Source organism: Mustela nivalis (assembly GCF_964662115.1).
Source record: "Mustela nivalis genome assembly, chromosome: 6".
Classification (NCBI taxonomy): Eukaryota; Metazoa; Chordata; class Mammalia; order Carnivora; family Mustelidae; genus Mustela; species Mustela nivalis.
Genome location: NC_139025.1, coordinates 85428138 through 85449964, shown reverse-complemented (window position 1 = coordinate 85449964; position 21827 = coordinate 85428138). Strand labels below are relative to the sequence as shown.

The 21827-nt window shown below is 41.2% G+C and overlaps 1 protein-coding gene across 3 annotated transcripts in view; it reads right to left on the bottom strand.

Moving 5' to 3' along the window:
• Positions 1-21827, bottom strand: part of INO80 (INO80 complex ATPase subunit) — a 139150-nt gene that overhangs the window by 28429 nt on the left and 88894 nt on the right. For all 3 annotated transcript variants that reach the window (XM_082735541.1, XM_082735540.1, XM_082735539.1), the window contains exons 25-27: positions 17263-17403; positions 11782-12007; positions 7545-7672 (exon numbers count right to left, since the gene is read on the bottom strand). In XM_082735541.1, coding sequence (XP_082591667.1) covers positions 7545-7672; positions 11782-12007; positions 17263-17403 — 495 coding nt within the window. The remainder of the gene's footprint in view (positions 1-7544; positions 7673-11781; positions 12008-17262; positions 17404-21827) is intronic.

Below are 21827 nucleotides of genomic sequence, written 5' to 3'. Positions count from 1 at the left end.
AACACAAACTGTGAATTTAATCCAAACAATATTAAGTGATTGATGAAGAGGCAGAAGTATTGGGATGCATTTAATGATTTTTAAGGTGTGTTTATAAAAAACTAGAGTAAATATATCAATACTTATGAAATATGTATGTGTATATATAAATATTTATACAGATACATGCACATATTTGCTTTAGCTTTTTCAAATTAATGTTAGCTAAATTAGAATGGTGTATAGAAGGATATGTCCCCTCCTTTTTTTTTCATACCCCAGAGCTGGAATAAAATATCCATTATTTTATGACCAAGAAAAAAAAAAAAAAAGAAAGAAACGCCTCATTTCTTTCAAATGCTAATTTCAAGATATGTGCCCACTTCTCTGCTTAGTTCAGCTTCTCTATTATCTAAAAAAATCTAAAGATTTAGAATAAAGTCAAATTCTATTTTGTTCAAATCAAAACACAAATTCTGACAATAAATTGTTAAGTCATCGAACTGTGACTCTTCCAGCTGTCTCATAATTTAGTATCCTCCGTTAATTAAATAAATACAAACATCAGTACTCTCAAGTGGATTCTTGTGGGATCAATAACTACTAACCAAAGTAAATTCTAATACTGCTTGAACTAATAAAATAAAAATTATGGCTTTTAACATTTAGGAAGTCTCGAGAGCTATACAGTCCTACTAGATACTATTTTTAAAAAATACTGAAGAAGCCAAAGGGGTTATGGACAAGATGTACTCTTGGTATTTGAGTAGTGATTCTCAACCGGGATTAAAAATACATGTGCCTGCACCCACCCCAGGGACTCAGACTCTGTAGGTCTGGGATAGGGCCCAGACTGGTTTATTTTTAAAAACCTCCAAAGATGAGTGCAAGAGATACCCTATATCTGCAGCTGAGAACCACCACTACAAAGAGAAGGTAGGACGGGGTCCATCGGAATCTTGCTACTGCAGCATGGCCTTCAGATAAGCAGCACTGGCAACACCCGCAATTTGTTAAAAATGCAGAATTGAGGGGCACTTGGGTAGGTTAGTCAGTTAAGCATCTGACTCTTGACCTCAAGGGTGGTTGAGGTCGTGCTGGACTCCATGCTGGGCAGGAAACCTACTTTTAATAAAAAAAAACAAAAAACAAAAAAACAAACCAAATACAAATGCAGAACTGAGGGATACACCCCATAACTAATGAATCAGAATTTGTGTTTTAACATGTATTACTTGTAAGTACATTTAAGTTTGAGAAACATTGTTGGAGAACAACATCATTATACTATTTCAAAAGCACTGGAACTTTTTCTTTTTCCAAGGGAAATCTTATATGAAACCCCTGTATGTAAGTGATCTTGGGTGGCTCAGTCAGTTAAGCATCTGCCTTTGGCTTAGGTCGTGATCTGAGAGTTCTGGGATCAAGCCCTGCATTGGACTCCCTGTTCAGTGGAGTCTACTTCTCCCTCTTTCTCTGCCCCTGCTTGCATGCACTCTCTCTCTCAAATGAATAAATAAAATCTTAAAAGAAAGAAAGAAAGAAAGAAAGAAACCCCTCTAATATAAAATAGATAAAAAGCATTACTATTCTGGGGGTGCCTGGGTGGCTCAGTGGGTTAAAGCCTCTGCCTTTGGCTCAGGTAACAAACAAAGAGAGAAGAGAAACCAGGGTCCTGGGATCGAGCCCCGCATCAGGTTCTCTGCTCGGTGGGGAGCCTGCTTCCCCCTCTCTGTCTGCCTACTTGTAATTTCCGTCAAATAAATAAATAAATAAAATCTTACCAAAAAAAGGCATTACTATTCTGGTTGATGAAGAAGGGGGAGCCCAGGGCCCCACCTGCTTAATCTCTACCTAATTTTCTTGTCCTCTACCCCACACCACTAGTTTGAAAACCACTCTTAAAATACACTTTGAGAAGTGGATCCTATCTGTAAGTTACTTGTAAAGTAACTTGTAAAGTTACTTGTAAAGCAGTAGCTGCAGAGGTTATCAGTATAACTCAAAATACTTTCCACAAGTACATCTCACTCCTATAAAGTACACTAAATAAAAGCAAACATTCACACAACTCAGTGGTGAATTAAAAGGTACTAGGTTCATCTTGCAGTAGTGGTGGTGATGGTGGCTAGCATTTACTGGGCATTTACTAAGTGACAAACACTATTCTGTAAGTATTTTGCTTATCTAATCCTCACTATAGTCATCTTTAAGACAGGTGTTGTAATCTGCCCTCCCACGGTACAGATGTTAAGTAAGTTCTCTAAGGTCATGTAGGTAGTGGGTAATGGAGCTAGGACTAGAACTCAAGTTAATTGGTGCCTAGAGCCCCCAGCTTAACCCCTAAAGGGTTAAGCATTAAAATGCTTTCCACATGGAAGAGCAGCTCACCACCACTAGGGGAAGAAAGGTGGTTGTGGTGTGTCAGGCAGAAGATACATAAGGTTCTTTTTTTTTTTTAAAGATTTTATTTATTTGACAGACAAAGATCCTAAGTAGACAGAGAGGCAGGCAGAAAGAGAGGAGGAAGCAGGCTTCCTGCTGAGCACAGATCCCAATGCGGGACTCGATCCCAGGACCCCAAGATCATGACCTAAGCTGAAGGCAGAGGCTCAACCCACTGAGCCACCCAGGAGCCCCCCACATAAGGTTCTTAATACATATCCATAATCTCCATCCATTATCATCACAGAAAAAAGGGTAATTGGGCATTTGAAAAAATAAAGGCAACTGTTTGTATATCTCTAACAAGAGCCTTCCGTTCTGAGTCTTCTATTTCAAAGTTGCCTCTGCTATTCACTTCAACCCAATTTCACTTTCCCCAAACAGTTTGGGGGAAAGACTCATGATCCACAAACCTCCTCCTGGTGTTAACTATTTCCTGGACATGCCACTTGTCATCTTTGGGGTATATCAATAGCAAAGAATAAGGCTCCCCTCAGTCTCTATTATAACCTCTCCGTTGCCCAAGCAAATTACACCAAATGAGTGAAACATGGCAGCCATCCTTCTCTTATCTAATACAAAGAGTCTTTTGGAGCAAGACCTAATTACAAGGCATATATAGGTCAATCATAATCTGCCTTCACCCTATATGTGTTATTCCCTTCCCATCCCTGTGCCTTTTTACACCTGGCTTCCTTAGTCTGGAATGCTTTTCTCCCTGATGATTAAAATTCCATTTAAGTTCAGATCAGAAGTCACTATCAATGGGAACCCTCCCGCAAGTGATCCAGTTAGAAATAAAGGTATCCATCTTGCTATCTTCAGCTCTGTTTTTGGTTCATTTTGGGCTCTAGTATCAGAGTACACTTGACAGCTGTGTGTGTGTGATATAACCTCCATTAGATACATTTCTTCAAATTAAAGACAACATTTAACCTATATTCACATCTGCCGAGCACAATGCTTGGCCTGAAAAGAAACGAACCTATATTCACCTATAACCTATATTCACATCTGCTGAGCTCATGCTTGGCCTGAATAGAAACGAATGAAACAGAATAAATGTGGTTGTAAGCTGACACATTTCCTTCCTTCATTCCTAAAGTCTAATCAAAATGCTAGGTAACAGTGAGCCCAATTTGCTTTTTTGGGGGGCAGTTTTAGCAAACCTAGCTTCCCGGTAGGTTCAGAATCACAGCTCCTGAAGGTAACTAGGAGTTCTAAGAGAAAGCAGCTTATGAATGACAGAAGGTCTATTCTGGATGAATCCTATCCAAGTGAGGTACTTGCTGAACAGGTAAGTTATACAACCGAGTGTCTCAAATGCCATCATCAGCTATAAATTATCTGGATTTAATTCTGACCTATACTATTCTCATACACTGTGTCGTACAAAATTTGTCTGGGTTTCAGTACTTAACAATCACACCACATACAGTACCAGCTGATTGACCCTTTCAAAGTACTTTAGTATTCAGAGAAAATACTGACACTTACTTCCTTCAACTAGAGTCTTAGCTGCTTGATCCAACAGGATTGAGCCTCAAATGAGACAACCCAGATGATATAAGTCATCTGTAGTGAGTTAAAAGCTTTCTGCAACTGTCAGAATATGGTGGTAGGGGGTGAAAAGTTCCAAACTCGGGTAAAAATGGTGATGGTAGGAAAAGCTTTGTCTGACATCCAGCTGGACACCATCATCTCAATTGCAGAGAGGTCTGGTCTGCTTCCAGAGCACCCCCACCAGCAAAGACCCTACAGATGACTCAGTAAATATAAGATAAATCTGTAATATAACATTTAGGGATCTAGCATATCCTCCCCTATCTATGGCTTTGACTTCTGCCTGTGGCACACTAAAAATTCCTGGCCCTGGAAGTTTAGCAGTCTGCTTTCTTATCCCCTATCTAGAAACAGTACTTGGATACCGTGGGAAAGAATAAGACATTTCTGAATACAGAATTCTATTTGGAATAAGATCTGATATATTCACAAGAAACTTAAAGTCAGATTTTTGCCCAAGAGAAAGAGGCTATCAATCACTTCATAAAAAAATACTGAGCAAATACTAAGTGCCCAGAACTAGTATTTCTCCCCAAATAGAAAACTGGTCATACAGAAGTTTGTGGATTTTTACCATATTTTGGTTTTTCTGAGTCCTAGAAATAAACAGACAGCCAAGGTGAAGGAAGACAATCCCAGGACCCTGAGACTATGACCTGAGCCGAAGGCAGAGGCTTAACCCACTGAGCCACCCAGGCATCACAAAAAAAAAAATTTTTTTTAATCTAAAACTAACCAAACAAAACCCCCAACACATTGAGAATGAAGAGACAAGGCAAGAGTCAAGGTATTTTTTTTTTTTTTTGACCTTTAAAGCAAGGTCAAGCGTATTCAAGGGAAAACATCTATACAGAAGGGCCTTTCTATAACATGATTCTTAGGTTCACATGCCAGGTCATGTTTTAAAGCTGAAACACGACTCTAATGAATGTTTACACAGAAAGCTTCTATTATGACAATGAGTAAAAAACCCAGGGGCGCCTGGGTGGCTCAGTCGGTTTAGCGTCTCCCTTTGACTCAGGTCGTGATCCCAGTGTCCTGGGATGGAGCCCTGTATCAGGCTCCCCGCTCTGCAGGAAGCCTGCCTTCCTTGTCTCGCTCCCTCTGCTTGTGTTCCCTCTCTCGCTGTCTCTCTCTCTGTCAAATAAGTAAGTAAAATCTGAAAACAAAGCAAACCCCAGAATAACTCTTTGAAAAGGTAAAGAAATATAGACCTAATCCTGCACTGCCATAAGATCCACAATATCTTTACACTTCAATAAATGATTAGACATATATTAAACACTGTGGGCATTTTAACTCCATGCCCACAAAATAAATTTTGAGGTCCAGCCTCTTGACTCTGGGTCATTTGAGTAAACAGTATTAAAATAAACAGAACGCCTCCCCCTGAAAAAAAGAAAGACAAATGAACTTTTAGGAAATGTAATGTTGAAGGAAAAAGAATAGTATAGTGTTAAAAAGAAACTAGACAACAGTTTCACTTTAGGTTTTCAGTAAAAACATGTAAACAGTAGCAATGTTTTCTGGCTTCAGCATTCTAGATGCATGTTATTCATACGGCTAAGGAATGTCAGCAGCTGTGAAATTCAGTTTTCCCTAATTTCGAATTCCCCATGGAGAGATGCAACTATATTTAGAGAAGGTTCTCAGGCTGCCATGTTTGTAAAACCTACCCACATTGTCCGCATTCCCACAAACCTCTCCAAAGAACCTGCTGGATTAGAGATAGGAAGTGCACCTGGTGGGAAGGGTTTACAGCACTCATCCTGAACAAAGCTCATTATACTTTTGAATCACTTATTTTGGTACCATTTAGGAGTACCTAGAAGGGTGTAATACATAGAAAGAAGAAATAAAATGTAGGATTCATAAAATTTAAACCATCTACACTCCCCTTCAGCTCTCAGAGCCAGTTATTTTTTGGTAGCTTACCCCACTTACTTTTTAACTTTCCTTTATTATGAAGCAACTTTAGGACTCCAAAATACACTGACATAGTCTTGGGGAAAAAAAAAGATCATTTCTCTTACAAAGTCTTTAGCATACTGCTTTTTCTATAATTCACAGCAGTGCAAGATCACTACTTGATCTGTACTTCCCTGACACTTCAGGACAAGGCAAGTGCACTTTATGTAAGAGAAGCCCCACTGAAGGAAAGTTACTCATATTTTTGGGCTGTTGACATCATTTGGTTTGAACAGAACATTAAAGATGCAGGCAGTCCTTTTATTTTGGATTACTGCTATTAGGACCTTTAACACAAGGTAAGATCTGCAGCAAACACAGAGGCTTAATTACTTCTCTTACAGTGATTTACAGCCAGCAATAAGCATTTTTCCATCATTTAGAAATAGGTAACCTATTCCATAGGACAAAACAGATAGTTCAGCCTGTTGACAGCATTCGAGGGACTAAACACTGTATTAAATGCCAAACTTAGTGATCAAAGTGACCTCAAATATGCTAAAAGAAGTTGCCAGATTATTAAAAAGAGCCTGCTAAGGCATTACCAAACTACTGACTGAGAAATTCAGTAAGCCAGGCTTGGCTTCCAGAAACCTAAAACTTCTTCCCTATGCTAGCCCTTCATTCCTTCTGTGCTGATATGATCCCTACTCCCTTATTCCTAAATAGGGATAATTATGCTCCAATTTCCACATATTTACTACCAGCTACTCCCTGGAGTAGCAGGGTTAGAATATGAAGCCTTAGCTATAAAAAGCCCATGGAAAAACATGCAAATATTTATATACTACTTACATCCAGGTGCTTTAGCCCCCCAACCACCAGCTTTTCAATTTTCTAGCTCTAAACGCTAACTCTGGTGGCTTGTGGTTATTTGTCCTCAGTTTCACTCTCCTATTTCCATGTCCATGACTTCCTCTCCATCAAGTAATTAACCTCCACTCAGACAACAAGAAAGCAGAGGGAACGTCAACACAGCTAACTGAAGAAACAGAAGTTGCCCTGCACAGTCAAACAAGTTGTATCTTTCAACATAACCCAGTGGTTCTCAACTTTGCCGGCCTGTGAGAATCACCTCAGGAGCTTTTTTAAGTATCCTGATGCCTAGGCCTCATTCCAAAGGTATTAAATAACCATCTCTGAGGATGGGACAAGACATTAGTATTTTCTAAAGTTCCTCCAGCTGAACACAATATGGAGTCAAGCTGAGACCGCTACATTAAGTCAGGATGAACAGCTGCTCTCTGGTTTTCTACACAGAGAACTAATCTTAAGTCTTGTTTTCCATACAGAATTTCAGAGGACTTCTTAAGTAATTCCTAACTCTGCTCTCCTTTAAAATTAGGGAATTTCTTCCCTAGTAAAGGAAGGAGTAGGGGACATTCTATTTCACAGGTGTAGGGAAGGAGGTAAAAGTCCTTTGCATATTCTCAGATCTGCCTGGAGCTGCTTCTCCTCACTTTACACACTGTAAAATCACAAAGACAAGTTTTGGGTTCCCATTAAGCAGGACGGACATTAGTCATAGACATATGATTCCTGCAAGTTAAATGTCACGGTGTCCTAGGCCCCAAGGTTCCTTCTCCTACCTCCAGCAGGTCTATCATCCTGGTCATCTGGGAGTAGATAAGGACCCTATGTCCTTGAGACTTGAGCCGAGTCAGGAGGACATCAAGGGCATACAGCTTTCCACTGTCAGTGATGAGGCTCTCCTTGCCTGGGGAGAAGAAAAGGGGGGGGGGAGGAGGGGGAAACTGTATTTAATTGAAGCAGCAAAATCACTCACTGCAAAGCTGTATGCAGCCAAAATTACTACAACCAGGGTGCTTGTCATCCCAAGAGCAGGAAAGTAACTCTAGAGAAGAATGCACAGCACTGTTAAGTCATGATCCAGTAGTGCTCTGAGAAGAACCCTGAAAGGGGGAGGTGTAGGTTCCCTTCCAAAGGACAGTTCCCAATCAGATATCTGCTGCTAAGAAAACTGAAAGTTTCCCTTCTCCATGTCCTTACTCAGGGGACAGCAGGTACACATGGACGTCTAAGAGTGAGGTCCATGTCATATCTGCTCTAGGTGACCTGAGAAACTTGCTTTTCCTTCTTCATCCTATCTCTAGATATTTGTTTCTGCTAGTTCTGTGGCTAAATGGTTTACACCTCCTGAAAGCACGAGAATGTAGAGAAAGGCTATTTTGCCTGTCTCTGGAGACACTTAAATATCGAGAAATCCAAATACACATATCCATTCCTGCCCCTCTGTGTAAATACAAACTCCTTCTCCTGGATGATTTCGAATAGACTGGCTAGTAAATATCATTATCCTAAACTGTAATTTAATAAAGACACTAAAGTTTGTTCAGCTTCTCAGAAGGACTGACTTTGGGTTTCTGTGAAATGGAAGCTGCTTTTACTCACTAACTCGTGCTTTCTCTTTCCTCAGCCCATTAAAAGAAAAAAAAAAGCATTTTAGCCAGAGATCTTTACAGAGCACTTAGCTCTCAAATTTTCATCTTATCCATTCAGTATCATTCAACTCCCATCACATTTCAGGAAGTAGAGCTTCCTGTTTGCAGACTGGTCCATAAACATGCCCTGAACAATCGCTGCTACTAAGAGAGGGAAGAAACGAGGCCGAAGGGGCCGGGAGATTTAAGTGTATATGTGGAAGTGGTCATGGGATGTAAAAAAGGAGACACAAAGGATAGAGAGACAACACAGACAACTAACCACTAAAAGTAAAAAAGGGAACTGTTAAAAAAACGTACGGTCTATCCCTAATTTCTGGGTTCAAACCCGTTTTTTTCCCCCCTCAGAATGCAGAGGCTGACTGTTGAGAGCAATCCAAGAGTTCTCAATGGGTATTTCTCTGTTCTCGCCACCATTTGCCAAGTCGTAATCATTGTATAAACCGAACGAGAACGGATGTGCTGACAGCACCATAACAAATCATCAGCCACTCTGTTTTTGCTACAAAGCCACAGGCCCTGGATGTTTACTCCTCTGCACTGCTGCCTGCCTTTTCCCACCTTCGGAACGCTGCCAGGCCACATCTCTCCCTCCACCACCCCCTCCCCGACACTGTGGCACACACACCTTTGTTCAGCCTCTTTGTTTGGTCCTGTTTAGATTACTGAAATGCTCTTCTTTTTGTTGATCTCCTTACCAACACAATCAAACGACTGCAGCTGGGACAGAACCAAATGCTAGGCCCTGTCCCTGGCACCAGACAAGGAGGCCTGTATGAATTCCAAGTCTGATCAGGCGGCAATGCTTTCCTAACAACTTCAACATTTTCTTGTCACAATTACCTTTCTCTTTTAATTGGGTTCCCTGGGATCCCTCAATTTTGATAGCTCCTAAGCATTCCCCACAGGGCTACCAATCAGCTTTAGACAGTAAGTTTCTTTCTTTTTTCATTAAAAGCGCAGGACGGTGGAAAAAAAAGAAAGCCCATATACAGTTTTCATCACTGAGAAGAGTACGCAAGCTAGGTTCATCGGATCTCTGCAGACTACTTATCTTCCCTCTCCATTCACATCTACTCCCTCCACACAAATATTTTAGCGTATGTAAATCAGTCTAGTGTCTGCATTTTGAGAAGCTTCATCTCAAAGTTGTGATTCAATAGTTTTCACACATCCTTGCTTCCCACATCTCCTTTCCTTTGCTAACTAGAATGAATGATGCTAAGAGGAGGCGGCTCAGAGACAAAGACGCACACAGAACTCCGAAGCACCTGAGAGAAGCAAAAGCGGCACTTGTTAGCTATTACCGTGTATGTGGGAAGTGAAAGTGGATGGACTGGATTTCTCTGGACTGCCCTGAAAGAAAAGGACTAAGCAGAAAGAGACTGCAGCCATAGCCTTTGAATACTGAAGCAACGAACAGTGTTTCTGCTTCTCCGTTAAGCATGTTAACTCATCACCCAGTACTTGTCCTTACAAAGACAGGCAGAAAAAAAAAAAACAAAAAACGGGTTTCTTTCCCTCTACACACTGGGATCTTTCAGGCCTAGCATCCATTACTCAATTTCTCAGGAGCTACCGAAGTTGCACTGGACAACAGCACCACCTGTTGCTAAGTAGGGCACAGAGCCAAGAAGAGCACAATCCCCTAGAAATTAGGCTGACTGTGCCAAGTCCAACCTCACTTTAAAACAGGATCTCAAAGTGTTGTACAGAACTATCCTCTTTCTTGCAACATCTTCCACAATCCTATAGTACAGGCTTAAAGTATCTTAGACACAACTTCTTAACTGGCCACTGTGTAAGAGCCTATTTAGGGACAAAATGAGTATATTCCATGGCAGTAAAACTAGGCTAATAGATGAAATACCTCCTTTTTCCAAGGAGAGAAGACTTCTGAAAGGAATAAATATCCTCCTGGGGAAACAGGGAGATGCATTCAAGGTGTGAAATCCAGGAGATTTTGGTCTTTCGGGGACTATAATGGAACCAATCCTTCCCAAGGAAGCAGAAAATATAAAAGTATAGAGCAAAAAGAGATAAAACACGGGTTCCAGTGACCCCTCATCCCCCCATCCCTCGCTGCCCTGCCCCAGCTAGTCTACAGAGCACAATGGGGTCAGTGAGGAGCTGGTTGGTTCTCACAGTAAACAGCCAGTGAGGCTGGTGCTTTTTATCGATGTGAAAAGAACTCAGACACTTCCTGCTATTTAAACAAGGTCCATTTTTCTTTCAAAGAACAGGAAAAGCCACAAGAGATTCCCACAGCGCCAGCAATAAGCCCTCTACTCTTGTACTGGGAACTTAGGAGCCAGAGTAAAGAAGGGAGAAAGAAGAAATAAGATGTTGTCTTGCTTCTTTCAACACCTGTGCTCATCTTATGGCTGGGATTCAATGGTTTCCAGACCTGCTGGATTTCAGTCCTCTATTCCCACTACTAACCAGGCCTGCTTTACAAGTGGGCTTTCCCCCTTGTTTTCCAACAGTACACCTTCACTCACTGCTTTCAGGTGTTCTAAGTCTGCTACGAGGCCACATATTATATTGCTCTCATAAACTCAGGATGGATTCTTCTAGTTCAAAGCACCTTCCAATCCCAGCTATGATGAGGCTGACCCAAAATCCCTTGACACTTGGCAGATTCTCTCTTTTGAATACTCAGCGCTAATTTACTTTCATTATATCCAGTAAAAAGAATACAATCAAAGTATCAGAGAATCTGGACGACCAAAACTAACGTGGTAGGCCTCAACTAGCACTCTAGTCTGCTAGCAGGTATTTGCAACATAAGCCTAGGAATCTTGTGTTCAGTTTCCTTAAAAGTAGTCTCACTAAAGCAAAGATGAAAACCTAGTTTCCTTTCAACCCTCGACCTTGACTCTAGGAGGTCTGGGAATCTGCTAGCGTTTTGGCACAAAACACACTGTTTTTCTTCTGGTTATCATTCAGATCTCTAGTGCTCCGTGCAGGACACTGTTTATGCTACTTCAACTAGGCTTTCTGAAGTGACGACATTCTCATTCACCCTACTGGCAATGGCACAAGACAACTGTACTCATTCGACCTGGAGCCTTTCCTACCAACTTTACTCTCCCCAGCTCTTTTTTTTTTTTTTTTTAAAGAGTGGCATTCCTTTCTCAGCTGTAGGCTTGTCAAAGGAGAGTACGTAAGCACAAATCTAAAGAACATTTCTCTCTTAAGTCATAAATTACTCAAGTATTTTTACCTATGAAGTTAGTAAGGGCAAAACAGGAAACAAACCCCAAGCACTTCCAAGTATCTAAAGCCACCACATGGAGTATCTCCTCGGTTCCTCTTCCCTTGCCAGAGCTGGGAACACATTCCACAAGAACAGAGAACTTACCTGGAATCCTGATGAAAGACCAGCCATTCTGAGGCCTGATGCTCCATAGTCCTCCAGCTGGCTCTGGGAAGAACTGGAATCGTCGATTTAGCCAGTCTGCTGCCAGTTCAGGGGCCCCATTTAACAAACACTGCTTGGCTGCCAGACTCCCTCCTTCCTTCAGCACTCGCCGCTCATATTCTGCACTGCGGTCATTGCAGTAAGAATCCAATGGCACTGCGGTAACCTGCATTGAGATAGTCATGTGAGACAGCTCTTGCACATTTCCTACACCCCAACTTTGTAGATAAATGTGGATAATTCTCAGGCTAGTTTGTCCTAACAAATAAGCTGCCCCTAATAACTGACTTAGTGAGCTGGTCCAGGTAAAAGGCCAACTACTTACAACAGGAATCTGCAGCAAGCTAAAGATCCAGAGAGTGCTGGAGTTTTCAGAAAAACTAGGACACTAGGTCAGGAATGATTCTATCATGGTTCTATAGATCCCTGATCCAACTCTGCCACTTCAAGTTCTAGTAGCCATACACAGAATGGGAAGATCAGGAAGGGAGCTGGAACTACACAGTCATTACTAAAGAACAAAAAGGGTTATTGGCCTGGTACATTTAAAGTGATCTTTAATGGTTTTGTGGCAAAGCTCCCAAGTTTATCAAGACTTTTTTCTCCTCTTCCCTGACCAGGTTGCTGACTGAAAATCCTAATGAAAGATAAGAGAACCTTTCCTTTAGGCCATAAGATGGGATATGGTGGAAGCAGGTGGAGAAAGATACTGCCAGAGAGTGGTGAATTCATTTCTTCGCTAGGACAGAGCCTATGCACAAACTCTAATCTCTCCACAAGGTGCAACAACACTGAAATGCTGCCTGCCCCCCACTCCCGCCCCCATGGAATAGAAGGCTCTCACCAATTAAGAAACAGGCATTTTAATCCTTTAAGTGATTTGGGTCTATTCCTACTCTAATAAGCATCTGTGTATTCAGATAGCTGTGAAATCACCTGATTAGAGGCCTGAGTTACCTTCTGTTGAAATTTGGAGGTTGTGATTATCTGCATGCTCAGGCTGATAAAATGCGAAAGTCCCATTATATGCACTAAACTGCTCAGAAAAACTGTGGAGCAAGACCAAGAATGCGGAGAAACTGGGTATAAGGAACAAGTGCAGAGGAATTAGAGAGATCAGAACACAGAACACGGGCCATACCTAGTTAGCTAGTTTTATTGTTGCTATGATTTCCCAGAAGAGAGACATTTAGGAAAATGTATCTTACTATTAGCTTTTCTATCTTCATGCCCATCAATCATTAGGACAATAGAACGGTTGTCAAGTTTTGGTATGTAGAAGAACCTTCTTGGGAGCTTATCTAAAGTGCAGATTTTGATCCAGAAGGTCTAAAGGAAAAGCCAATAGCTCTAGGCTTTTAATGAATACCACGGCTCCTCAGGCCAACTCTTAATGCTGCCCTGGGGTACACTAACAGTCAGCTAGCTGACTACAGGGCTGCAGGTGCCTCTGCTGGAGACTAGAGGATACCAAAACAAGAAAGAGCATGATTTACTAATACAACAGCGTCCTCTACTCCGGCTCAGAGATGAAGCTGAACTGAGTTTGCTAGAAAACAGTGCCATCTACAGTCCAGACACAAAACTACAGGGAGGGGTCACAGCAAGCGGGTGTCCCCGGCAGCTCCAAAGCTCCAAAAACCCGACAGCACACCCGTTTCACACACAATACGAGAAGCAGTTGTTGGTAATCTCCTATCATCTTTACACATTCCAAAAGAAGTTTGTTCTCTTGCTTCCAGTTTATTCCTTTTTCCCACAGAAAGTTGAACATAGACAAATGAAGACAGAAATTAAAAACTGGTGGATAAAGCCTGGATTTTCCTGCTGTACCGTGTCCTGGCAGTAACTGAGCAGCTATCTACCATCTACGGTATGAGTCCCAGAACTGCATGGTCAATAGTGGATAGTGGCTGTACTTTCCTAACACTCATATAAACAGCAAGACTACAGAAGTACGACCGGTTCTATACAGTATATATACTTTTGGAGGAGTAAATCATATTTACGCTTTTCTAACAAGATACTCACACTGATCAATTTTACACTCAGAGATAACTGCTTTGTTTTCGTTGTTTATTTTGTAGAAAAGCAGAATTTGTAATGGAATTATATAGATTTTGGGGGGCACCTGTGTGGCTTAGTGGGTTAAGCATCCAACTCCTGATTTCAGCTAGGTCATGATCTCAGGGTTGTGAGATGGAGTCCCACATGAGGCTCTGTGCTGGGGGTGGGGCCTGCTTAAGATTCTCTTTCCCTCTCCTTCTGCCCCTTCCCCATTTGTTCTCACGCATGTGCTCTCTCTAAAATAATAATAATAGTATAATAAGAGCAATAATCCGTACATACAGACTTTGGGCCCAGATTCTCCAGATGAAAAATCAAAAGCTAAAAACTCAGCACAAAGGAAGAGGGGAACAATGACACAGGCAAAATGTTTTTCCTGCCTAAGACTCACTCCTAGGCACTCTTACACAGTTTAAAAACAAAACTTTCTCCAGTTATAAACTTTCACCTATTTTCCAAATTCATTTTGTTGACATCCTTCCAAGTCCAGAATTGAAAACTAGGAGGTATGTGAGGCCCAGTTCTTAGTGAAATATTTTTTAATGTTTTGATAAGCTTCTTTGGCAAGGGCCCTGGATCAAGATATATGCAAAAATCACAGAATGTCATGTCATAAGTACGCAAGCAGTGAACTCATGAGGTCTAAGAGGAGGCAAACAAGTCTACTTCTAATTAAACTGTGCTTCCCAAGTCAACTCTCTCATAAATGGCCTCCACCCATTCTTCTAACCCCATGTGGCCTTCCTGATTGCTCAGAAGCAGGGAGAGATGAAGCATGCCACACCATTCTTCCCTCCCCACAAATGGAAATGCATACTCCCTTTAGTCTCACATGAGCTAACCTCTGCTTCTTGCTTCACTAACTTCCTAAACTATAGTATCTTCAAGGGCTGTCTCCTCAAGCATTTAGCGCGTCCTTCCTGAGGACATGTATGCTCCTGCTCTAGCTCTAGCAGGCGTGACCACTCCAAGCGCTTCAGTTTTTTGGTAAAATGAACTCCAGGGTCTTAGTTTACCTAGCAGAATTATTTCTTCAGCTAACAAGAAAACAGCTCCTATAATTCCTTCCATAGTGGCAGGCACAGTTCTAGAACTGACCCTGAAAGTTTCCACAGCACAAGACAGGGACATTAATTTGTTTCAGCTCAAGGCTAAGGTTCCGACTTCAAAGAAAGTCAGTTTTTCCCTACCACAGATGGGTTAGAAATCAATATAAGACAATCAAGGATATCAGGATTATTCACACCCCAGGCCTGATCTGAAAGGTAAAAGCTTGTGGATGAGTGTATAAAATATTCAGACTTTTTAAAAACTCCTCTTCCTGTCCATATAACCATGGTGTAATTACTCCTATTTCAGGTCTGGCACCTGCTACGAGAAAAAACTCTATAATAATTATGGAGAGAGGGGCTGAGTAGGAACAGAAGGTGCTAGAGCAGACTGCTTCAGCCAAATAATAAAGTTTTCTCCTGTTCCCTTCCTGTCACCCCACCTTTATGCTATTTTAGCCTTCTTCAAACTAGTCACTATTTACTATTCTTTAGGGAAACAGCAGCACCAGGCTGACAGTTTCGACTCTGGGCTCCTCAGAAAAGAAGGCTTCAGTTGTACAGTTGGGGTATCCCATGTGTGAGTCTGTTGGGAGAGGGGGGTTCTTCTTCAGAGTGGTTGGCCAGAGAGCTCTGAGTAGAATAAATAAAAAGAATCTTCATGCCTGTCAATGCAATGACAGCCCAAGGCAGCTCACTTTTTAATTGGCTCTATAAATCACTAGGGATATGAGAAGTAAAAATATCTAGACATCCCTCTCTGAAATCTAGACTTCCTCTTGTCAGGCCTCGCAGTATACACATCAGATTGGAAGGGTGAGAAGGAAATGAACCACACAACTATGTGATCTAAAGACCACTTTCTATAGAAGCACCTGACTTTAGATGTGTTCTAGAAAGGGTACATTTACCTGCATTGACTAAAGCTTCCAAGACCAAAAATGCTTTGGCAGAACACGATATATAGAAAATCTAAATACTTTCTATTTAGATAGCTAATATATATCACAGTTGACAGTGGCCCGCAAATCAAGTTCATGTAGTACAGGGTCAGCAGAAAGAAGGGAAGGCAGGCAGGAGTCAATGGGACTCAGTCCCATCATCATCTCGTTTCCATTCATCAACTTTCTTGGGACCCCTGCCAGATTCTGACCTTTGATATCTTAATAAAGAATGCAAGCTGATGTCAATAATGACAGAAAAATATCACTAAGGAAGATTCAGAAGGATCCACCTTCTTTAAACAGAACTGTGAACACAGCAGACCTTCTAGAATGAGTGAAAAAAAGAAGGTAAAACACAGAAGGGTAAGTAATGTCGACTTCTTTAAGAGTTTTCCTGGCTAACTGAAAGATGCTCCTTAGAGCAAAAAGGAAATGAGCCAGGAAGACTGAAACTTGTTCTCTGCTCTAACCAGAGAGTCTAATGCATCTCTACTCTGCCCCCTCCCTTCACATACTTGTTCAGAGTTGTAAGAGAGCTTCTGTCTAGCTCTGATCAACGACAGGAAAGAATGGAAGAGGTAAGCAGAGTAAAAAACAGCACTGGGCAAAGGGGAGCCTTTGCAGCGATGCTGCTGGCAATCCACAGAGTATGCTGTTTTGATAAAAGGAGGGTTAGGAAGGATCTAACAGTTGCTCAAAGTTGAAACCATAAGAGAAACTGCTCCCAACCTGCAAATAAAACTGAGACTGCTGAATGGTGAATAGAGCACAACAGTCACTTTTCAGAGGGAACATACCTGTGAATCACAGGCCAGGCAGAGCTGCTGAGAAGAGTGAGAGAACACCAGGCTAAGAAGTTTCCTGATGCTGGAGTGTTATGTTTCCTTTTATTATTTGAAGACTGCACTGAGGCGATAAGGCCAGATCAAATCTCCCTCCCAATCTGACCCCCTCCTCTAAAAAACCCTCAAAAACCTCAATGCGGGTAACAAATGGCTCCCTCTCCTTTTCAAATATTCCCTTGTCCCTGACCCTGCTGTTCAGTGATAATCTACCTGACAGATGGCTTGCTCCCATGGTAGTTTAGAGTCCCTGACTAAACGAGAGGAACGACACAGGAGAGACACGGTCAGGGAAAGAAGCCATTCCGATCTACCATACAATTCTCAAACCAATGTAATTTAAAGGGAGGAGCACTGTCTTGGGAAAGCCAGGACCATGTGTGTCTTCTAAATACTGATAATTTACGTTTCTCAAGGTCCAAAGAGCTTAAAGTAATTGTTTAAGAAATAGATCTCTTAGAAGTTGGTTTAATTCTTCAATTATCATCTATTTTGTCTCTTCCCTCCTGTGGCACTTACTCGTGGACTGGCCACACACAAAAAAGATGGCAGTTCAGTGAGCAGGCAGCAACGAAGCGAGGAGGTAGCTGATCTCCGCTGATGGATGACCTGGTCTGAGTAGCCACTCACTGCTTTGCAGTGGCTGCTGAAAACCAGAGACTACAAGACAAGAATGCAAATTAGTGCCATTGGCAAGTATGTTTAATGAAAGCAAAATGGAAAAAATGTCACATATTAAATAACTGACTTAAACATTCTTTTTCATGAATATTAATTCTAATAAACAATAAACCAGTATTTAGAACCAAATGTATAATATAGTCAAGGTTCATGCTAACTTTAAAAACATGGGTTTTATTGATATACCGTAAGCAAGTGGCATTTCCAATTCTACCTTTTTCTGGAAGAGATACTGTTAATTATAAATAGTTAGAGTATAACTTTAATTAGATAAAACAGTGTCTTGGGGTGGGGTTTGGTTCATTTGTTATACCATGGATGCAAACTCACATCTTGTATTAAAAACATGATGGCCAATAATATCTCCTTCTAAATTTTTCTTCGATGCATTTTTTAAAAACAAGATTTTATTTATTTGTTAGAGAAAGAGCACAGCAGGGGGAGCAGCAGGCAGAGGGAAAGGGAGAAAGAGGCTCACAGAGCAGGGAGCCCGATGTGGCTCAATCCCAGGCCTCCAGGATCATGACCTGAGCTGAAGGCAGATGCTCAATGACTGAGCCACCTAGGCATCCCCAAGGCGCATTGCTTTTTAACAATTTTAAGTAACTGCTACACCCAACGTGGAGTTCAAACTTAAAACCCCGTGATCAAGAGTCACATACTCTACTTACTGACTGAGCCAGCCAGGCATAAGGCACCTCTGTTTCGTACCACACGTGTATATTAACAGTGCAGTGTACAGTTGACCCTTGAAGAAAATGGGTTTAAAATGTGTGGATCCAGGGCGCCTGGGTGGCTCAGTGGGTTAAGCCTCTGCCTTCGGCTCAGGTCATGATCCCAGGGTCCTGGGATCAAGCACGGAATCGGCCTCTCTGCTCAGCAGGGAGCCTTCTTACCCCTCTCTCTCTCTGTCTGCCTCTCTGCCTACTTGTGATCTCTGTCTGTTGAATAAATAATAAATAAAATCTTTAAAAAAAAAACAAAGTGTGGATCCACTTATACACTTTTTTTCAAAAAGAACTCAACAATCCGGTAAATGTATTTTCCTTAATATTTTAATAACATCTTTTCTCTAGCTTACTTTTAAGAATACAGTATGTAACACATGTAACATATAAAATATGTGTTAATTGGCTGTTTATGTCATTGGTAAGGCTTCCTGTTAACAGTAGACTGTTAGTGGCTAAGTTTTTGGGGAGTCAAAAGTTATACGTGGATTTTTGACTGCAGAGAGGGTCAGCATACCAAACCCCTATGTTGTTCAAGAGTCAACTGTAGTTCTAGAAAGGTTAGCTGTTTCATTTATTCAGTGACATCAATACAAATGGTCAGGAAAAGGTAACAATACTGCTTTAGCTCCTTTATCTGACCACTTTTTTTTTTTTTTTTTAAAGATTTCATTTATTTATCAGAGAGAGAGACAGGGAGAGAGTGAGCACAGGCAGACAGAATGGCAGGCAGAGGCAGAAGGAGAAGCAGGCTCCCTGCCGAGCAAGGAGCCTGATGTGGGACTCCAGGACGCTGGGATCATGACCTGAGCCGAAGGCAGCCACTTAACCAACTGAGCCACCCAGGCGTCCCATCTGACCACTTTTTTAAAAACCAGAAATTCTCCCTTTATATTACCTTATCAATACATTTTAATGGGCTAAAAGCTCACAGTAAAGCTTCAGTTTATAAGCTTTCATGCGGAAGATTTTTTAAAAGTGTGGGATGCTGGGGCACCTGGGTGGCTCAGTCGTTAAGTGCCTGCCTTTGGCTTAGGTCATGATCCCAGGGCCCTGGGATCGAACCCCTCAATAGGTTTCCTGCTCGGAGGGGAGCCTGCTCCTCCCTCTCTTCCCCACTAGTGCCCTCTCTATCTGTCTGTCTCTCTCAAAATAAATAAAATCTTTTTTTTTTTTAAAAAAAAGGATGGATGTTCACATAAAAGAATCTGTCAGTGGGGTTACAGTGTTCTTTATTGCAGATGCAATTCTTTCTTCAGTGCAATGTTAGAAATTTTAACTTTGGATTTTCATTCTTGATTATTTCACTTTTTTTCTTTATTGTTTTCTCAGAAAAGGCAGGTTGGAACCTAAATAACCATACACAAGGTAGGCAAATTTTATACAGTATAAGGTCAAGAAAACAAACTGCAAGATGTACAGTAACCAGGGCTGTACAGAGGAATCATAGGATCAAATCTCTTCAAGGCTTCATTGTTCAGTAGATATCTTTTCCCAAAGTCAATGGGCTCTTCAGGATCACACTTTGAGAGAAGCCATCTTGAGTTGTCTAGCAGGATATGGGTATCATAATCTGTTTTCCAAAACCAATCAGCATTTTCTGAATAATGGTCATTAACAAACTGAAAGGCCTGAACTGTTTCTAGGAGAGATGGCCATCTCCAGTGGTTTCTTTTTTTTTTTTTTTTAAAGCGTTTTCCTTTTAGATTTTATTTACTTATTTGACAGACAGAGATCACAAGTAGGCAGAGAGGCAGGCAGAGAGAGAGGAGGAAGCAGACTCCCTGCTGAGCAGAGAGCCTCATGGTGGGCTTGATTCCAGGACCCTGAGATCATGACCTGAGCCAAAGGCAGAGGCTTAATCCACTGAGCCACCCAGGTGCCCCTCTCCAGTGGTTTCTAACCACACTGTATGGAAGTCTTTACAATGCTTTATTATAACACTGTGCCCCCATAGCTTGGTCATGTTTAATACTTTCCTCTAGATGATGTCCCTGTCATTACCTAGAAAAGAATTTTATCCTTCTGACAGTTTTTCAACAATATCTGCATTCTGATCTCTATGTTGGCTAGCATCTGCATTGAAGTTCACCAGCCTCCCTACATATTTATGTCCACTACCTTCTCAAAGCCCAGGGTGAGGAGTAGATCGGGTATCAATCTGTTCTTCCAATACTAGATACTGGATAGCTAAGAACATACACCTAAAAAAATCCTATTCCTATGCACAGATGAAGGCAGTCTTCTTGTTTTCCAAAAGCACATTTCCTATTATTGGTGGTAAGGTCCCCTGCGCTTCCTTGGGGATGAGGAGAAGAGATAAAAGTCTAGGAACTACTGGTCCTCTCATCGAGCTATAGTAGTAGTTCAGGACTGCTGGTTAGGGTGTCTACTGCCACCCAGGGGGCTGAGGCAGCAGCAGTAGCTGACCTAAAGACCTTGAATTGTTTACTGACTTCCAGAGAGCAGTAACTAAACAATGTCTCTGCCAGGGATCTCTTAAAGTCACGTTCATCTGAAGTATTTTCAAATGGCAAAATTCAACAAAGTCTGTTTACTTCATTCCCAGAACATAAAGGCAAAAGATGAAAGAATGAACATTTCTTTCAAATATTTTCTCTTCAACCTTATAGTTATTGGTAAAAAAGATTTATAACATTCACTGCAGGGAGTTCTTTTAACACAGTATGTTATTTGTAACACCCTTCTGGAAAAAGTCTAATGATAATTCTACTTCCGGGGGTGGTCATTCCCAAATTAAAACATGTTCACTTGTCTTACATGAGATAGGTTAAGATAGTATTCTCACAGGAAGTCACTAACAGCAAAGTGATTTGTAGCTTTCTGATCTTAGATTTAAAAAAAATTCACACACTCAAAATGCTCATACACAGCCTTAGCTTAAGAGAAACCCTGACCACCCCCAGCATATTTTACTCAAGCTATACTTTCTTGTGTTATTTTCTCTTAACACTGGCTTCATCCATTCTTCCTTTACAAGTAGTCCTTAATACCACATTACCCAAATTCCCTTCACATAATGACATGAACTACTAGACACTGCTATACACAAGAAAACTTAATGCTTAACACAGAAGAACATGAAGAACACCTTAACCGCCACTGCATAAGATGCTTGAGTGAACAGGTGAAGGAGTGACAGAAAAGGTTCATTACTGCTGTAGTTTGTTTTGGCCTAGAACAAATTAGAACAAAAGAAACAAAGTCACACTACGAGAGACAGGATTTGGTTATAACGTGGTGTCCCGTCCTCAGGCTCTTGAGTGTCCTCTCTACCCTGTAGTTACTGGCAGCTGTGTGTGTCTTGCTACCACAATCACAATATACACAAAGCAGAGAAGTTAGGCTGGTAGAGAGCCTTTTGATACCATGTAAAAGTCTCAATCAAAAAGAAGTAGGGCAGGATGATAGACCCCACAGCTGTAAATTTCCTGCCACAGTATAGCACAGAAAACACACAGATGTTTCCCCTCATATATCGATTTACCCATTTAACAAGGGGCATACTTTACTCTCCATGTCTTGTTTAAAATTAAAAGGAACATTTGTAACCATTAGGTCTTCATTACTCAGAAAATTAATTTTCTGCTTTTGTTCTTAAATACATCAAACATAGGTATAGAGAAAAGGTATCACTTTATTATTATTATTTTG